General features: G+C 39.4%; 1 protein-coding gene across 1 annotated transcript; it reads left to right on the top strand.

The window, feature by feature from the left end:
- Positions 1–1,608: 1,608 nt before the first annotated feature.
- Positions 1,609–2,508, top strand: LOC129779192 (nuclear pore complex protein Nup98-Nup96-like). Its single transcript, XM_055786493.1, has 3 exons — positions 1,609–1,857; positions 1,924–2,036; positions 2,107–2,508. The coding sequence occupies exons 1-3, from the start codon at positions 1,824–1,826 to the stop codon at positions 2,491–2,493; spliced, it is 534 nt and encodes a 177-aa protein (XP_055642468.1). The 5' UTR covers positions 1,609–1,823; the 3' UTR covers positions 2,494–2,508.
- The last annotated feature ends 1,753 nt before the right edge of the window (positions 2,509–4,261 follow it).

Below are 4,261 nucleotides of genomic sequence, written 5' to 3'. Positions count from 1 at the left end.
AGGACTTTTTTGACAGCCTAATATTTCCAATTTATTGTCTTTTTTGAAGTAAATATGCTCTTTTAATATGTGTTATACCGCTATGTTCAAAAATTTTCATAAATTTGCTTATAATTTTCAACAACTTTTCCAAATACATCAATATTGTATTTTAACCATAATGAATATATGTTTAGGATATAAATTATCAAAGATTTCTCTTACTAAAATCGATACGCCCTTTTCAAAAGTTACACTTGATTCGAAAAATTCTCAAAATTCTCAAGCTGGAGCTGTTGGACAAGGGATTGAATTTTGCCATCTCCCCCTCGCAATGCACCCGCCACCCCCCCCCCCCCAAACACTTTCACGTCGAAATCAGCTATACGGTACGACGTTGAGCAATGTTTATTAAAAACAGTACCCAAGACGGAAAGTGGTAAACAGATGAGCTTTGATATCTGGTGTGCAGTACGACAGCTTAAAGCTCGCGATGTAGTTTATTCACGGGCAGATAAAGGGAATGCAGTTGTGATCATGGATAAACATGATTATGACTTACGGGTTCTTGACATGATCTGAGATGGAACAACACAAAAGGATCAGCCTACCGTACTATCCCAAAATAACCAACGCAGTCCAGTCTACACTCCGCAAACACGGATTTCATGTGGTGTACAAAAGTGAGAGCACCCTGAAAGACCTTTTGTGCAACCTGAAAGATAGAATTCCACCGGATGAAAAATCAGGGATCTATCAGATTCCCTGCAAAGACTGTACTACTAGTGTATACATCGATCAAACTCGTCGGAAATTCAAAATCCGCCCACGGGAACATAAGAATGCGATGGATAATGAACTAGCTAACGAATCAAGTGTGGCAGAACACGCTTTAACTCAAGCCCACTGCGTAAATTGGGAGAAGTCAATATACATCTCAACCAGCGATTCCCCACTTATGAATCAAGAAGATGCACCAATATTATCTCAGCTCTTCCATCTGAGCAAAATATATCTTCGACAAGTACTGATAACCGTATGAATAAGTGTTAGGGCGATTACACATTATCCGGTTTTTGCCGGACCGGTCTGAAACCCAAATGGCAAATTTCGACCGTACCAACCTCTTTACGGCGCCGTGATGCAGCCGTCTACTGCGACTACAATGTCCGGCGACCGGACATGTATTATACGCGATGAAAGTAGTATAGTATCGACGTCTGGTGGAGACATCAGTTTGGGAAAGCAAATCATTCTCTATAAGATTATTAAACCTTAAGACAGTTTTGAGTTGTTTAAATTTTTAATGAAAATTTATTTCATTACTTATTTCATTTCTTAAAACCTGCGGTACTGATTCTTGTTTAATCATTTCTGTATAATTTTCTTGATATTTTCACTAAAACTCAATATTGTAATATAAAATCACTATCAAACATAATTATTGTTCCGGGGTATTTCCTCTCTTGCAAAAAACGTGCTACTCTATTACATAAAAAACATATTTTATAAGAAAAAGTTAATTTTCATTCATAATTTTTTATTTTATATATGTGTTTACTGCACCTGAAAATCCATTATCACTATCATTTCCCAAAAGCGGAGCATGAAGCTCAACGCGAATTGACAGTTGTTTGTGATGTCTGTTAGTGTTAGTACAATTCAGGCAATTTTTCCTCTCATGCATTAGTATGTGTGGTATTGACGTTTGTTTGTTTTGGAGTCAATTCAGAAGTCGCAAGTGATATGGATGCCGAAATTTTTATTTCGCTGCTATGGAACAAGTTAAGTGATGAACCTTTCTGATCAAAGCGAAGCAATGGTCACAGGCGCACGAGGGCATCATGGAGTATATTGCCATGGATTGTGTTATTATCGGTGGGTAGTGTCTTTCGACAAATTGATCGAGTTCTTAATTAACCTCTGTTTTTGTTTTGTTCACAGACAACTTCCCTTATTCGAAATCAGTATTGATCGAGATCAAGGATGTGAAACAAATTTCCAACTGGTTCATCAAGGACAAAATTTTGAGCGACTTCTTCGAGCTGAATGTGAAGGTCAGTTTTTGTTCAATTAAACACACCAAAATAGTTCTCTCTTCTAATTCTTATACGGTATTCCACACAGTTCGACCTGACCCGGAACACGATCGACGATGAGGTGTCCGCAACTCGACTCGAGGAACTCAAACCAAAACTATCCGATCTGTGCTCGGCGATCAAGATGTTCCCCTGTCCGACACAAAAGGTATCGGTTCAGATAGAGCGAAATCACCCAGTTGTTGGCATTTCTGATTCGTCATTCATCGCCCAGGATCCGCTAATTAACAGCTGTGCGTTGAAGCGAAATGCGTTCGAGAAGCTGTCCTTGCTCCAGGAGTACGTGCACCAGGAATTGCGACATATGTATGCTGAGCGCGTTTCTGGACGAAGAGATAGTGAGATAGTGTTTGAAAGAAAATTACTATGTAATTTTAATCGTAAGAATAATTACTGCAATGGTGGAATAAAATAGACAGTCTAGAATGGATGAATAAGCATATATTCTCTCGTAGGTAAATTCTAAGGATAATCACAGGAACTGAACACATATCACATATAATTAAGTACACCCCCCCCCCCCCTTGTTACGAAATGATATAATTATTGGTTCATCAAATTGTACACTTTTCTCTAACCGTGTTTCTGAGACTGTTGAAAAAATATGTGGCAACAGAGCGTGTGAAATAAATCATGCTAGTTGTGTATGTTTGGAAATAAAAGAACTTAGCGTGTGGATAAGTACACCGCAACTGGACTAAAGTTAGTTTTTTTGAAATACTGTTTATTACAGCCATGTTTTTTATCCAGTAGGTTTTTCATGTTTATTTATCATAAGAACACCGCTCTGATGTGCGAGTAGTGTACGCGAGGCCTGGCGTACCACACCCCGGCCGAATGTACTCTCCAATGGACACAAATTTGGGAAGGCTCGTGGTTGCCGCAGCAGTTGTGGTTTCAGGATTTCCCATATGTAATCAGCTGCATGTAGCTGAAATATTTGCAATGTTTACCTGTCATTCCACTATTTAAATAAATGCATGTATGTGTATGTGAATGATGTACGGTTTTGTGTAGTGCGAGGACTCTTTCACATTGTTATCCGGTTATCCGTCCAAACCCAGCGGCGCTTTTTGAAACCGGTCCGGCAGAAACCGGATAATGTGTAATCGCCCTTAGTGCTCCATCGTAACCAGTCGGACACCGTCCAGTAGATGGGCAACATCGAGCCCGAAACCGGTCGACGAAAAAGGTAATTTTAACCGTTTTGATGTTTGTAAGGATTATAAGTATTGTGTACTAGATCCGTGTCGCGTCTCGTGAGCACAACCAAAATTAAGTTCAAATCTAGAGCTTCCCTTTTTTTGTATTTGTTGTTCAGGTTTCAAATCTGGAGAAGGTTTGCATTGAAGTTAGTTACTCGAAAATCCAGATTAAATTATTGAACCATCAAATATTCTGTTGTTCCTCACTGTAGAAAGTTAATGTGATTCCAAAAATATCAACCAAGTGATGAAGTCGATGAAGATTTCTTGGCTCGACTGAAGTGCTCGCGGTACAACACTCAAACTTTGATAATCGACATTGTGTCCGCAATTCGTTGGAACAATTCGACGCGAAAAGTCTTCAATTATCATCGTCTCCATCGCTGTAGTACTCTGGAACTATACTTCGGGGCGTAGAAAACAGTTGTTCATCTGTAGTTTGTTTTCTTTCCCTTTGCTGAACAAATTATTTGCTGTTGCAACTATACACTACGAATTATGATAGCGCGAAAGTCGTCATCATGAATATTAAAGGTGCCGCTTGCGGCTTTATTTCGCCGGCGGACAACAAGAGCTTCCAACCAACCTTCTCGCTCGAGACGTAGCAGCAGGATTGGTCTGTGGGTTTATGACTGCGACAACTTTTCCACAAAGTGACGAGTAAAGCTGAATTTGGGGCTGTCGATGTGTAAAATATTTACGTGTTCTTCACTCAACCCCGATGTATTGTCAGTTTCGTTCAGATGACGAAGTTTTAGCTTAGAATATACATATTTCGCACACTCAAAACATTGAGACACATCACTGATTTCAGCACTACCGTACAACAGAGATGAGTGAATTCAAAAATAGTAAGATAAGGAAACAACACCAATGTAGAAAAACACAACAAATATTTGTGCATTAATCTACTGCATGCACGGCTCATTCACATAGTCACAGCGTGAGAAGAATCCCCACGGAACGCGGAAATATAAT

Source organism: Toxorhynchites rutilus, chromosome 3 (genome assembly GCF_029784135.1).
Source record: "Toxorhynchites rutilus septentrionalis strain SRP chromosome 3, ASM2978413v1, whole genome shotgun sequence".
In the NCBI taxonomy this organism is placed as follows: domain Eukaryota; kingdom Metazoa; phylum Arthropoda; class Insecta; order Diptera; family Culicidae; genus Toxorhynchites; species Toxorhynchites rutilus.
This window is presented reverse-complemented; position numbering and strand designations above follow the sequence as displayed.

Coding starts and splice junctions, on each gene's coding strand:
- LOC129779192 (XM_055786493.1), top strand. CDS start 1,824: ATGGAGTATATTGCCATGGATTGTGTTATTATCG. Junction 1,858..1,923: donor CATGGATTGTGTTATTATCG/GTGGGTAGTGTC, acceptor TTTTGTTCACAG/ACAACTTCCCTTATTCGAAA. Junction 2,037..2,106: donor TCTTCGAGCTGAATGTGAAG/GTCAGTTTTTGT, acceptor TATTCCACACAG/TTCGACCTGACCCGGAACAC.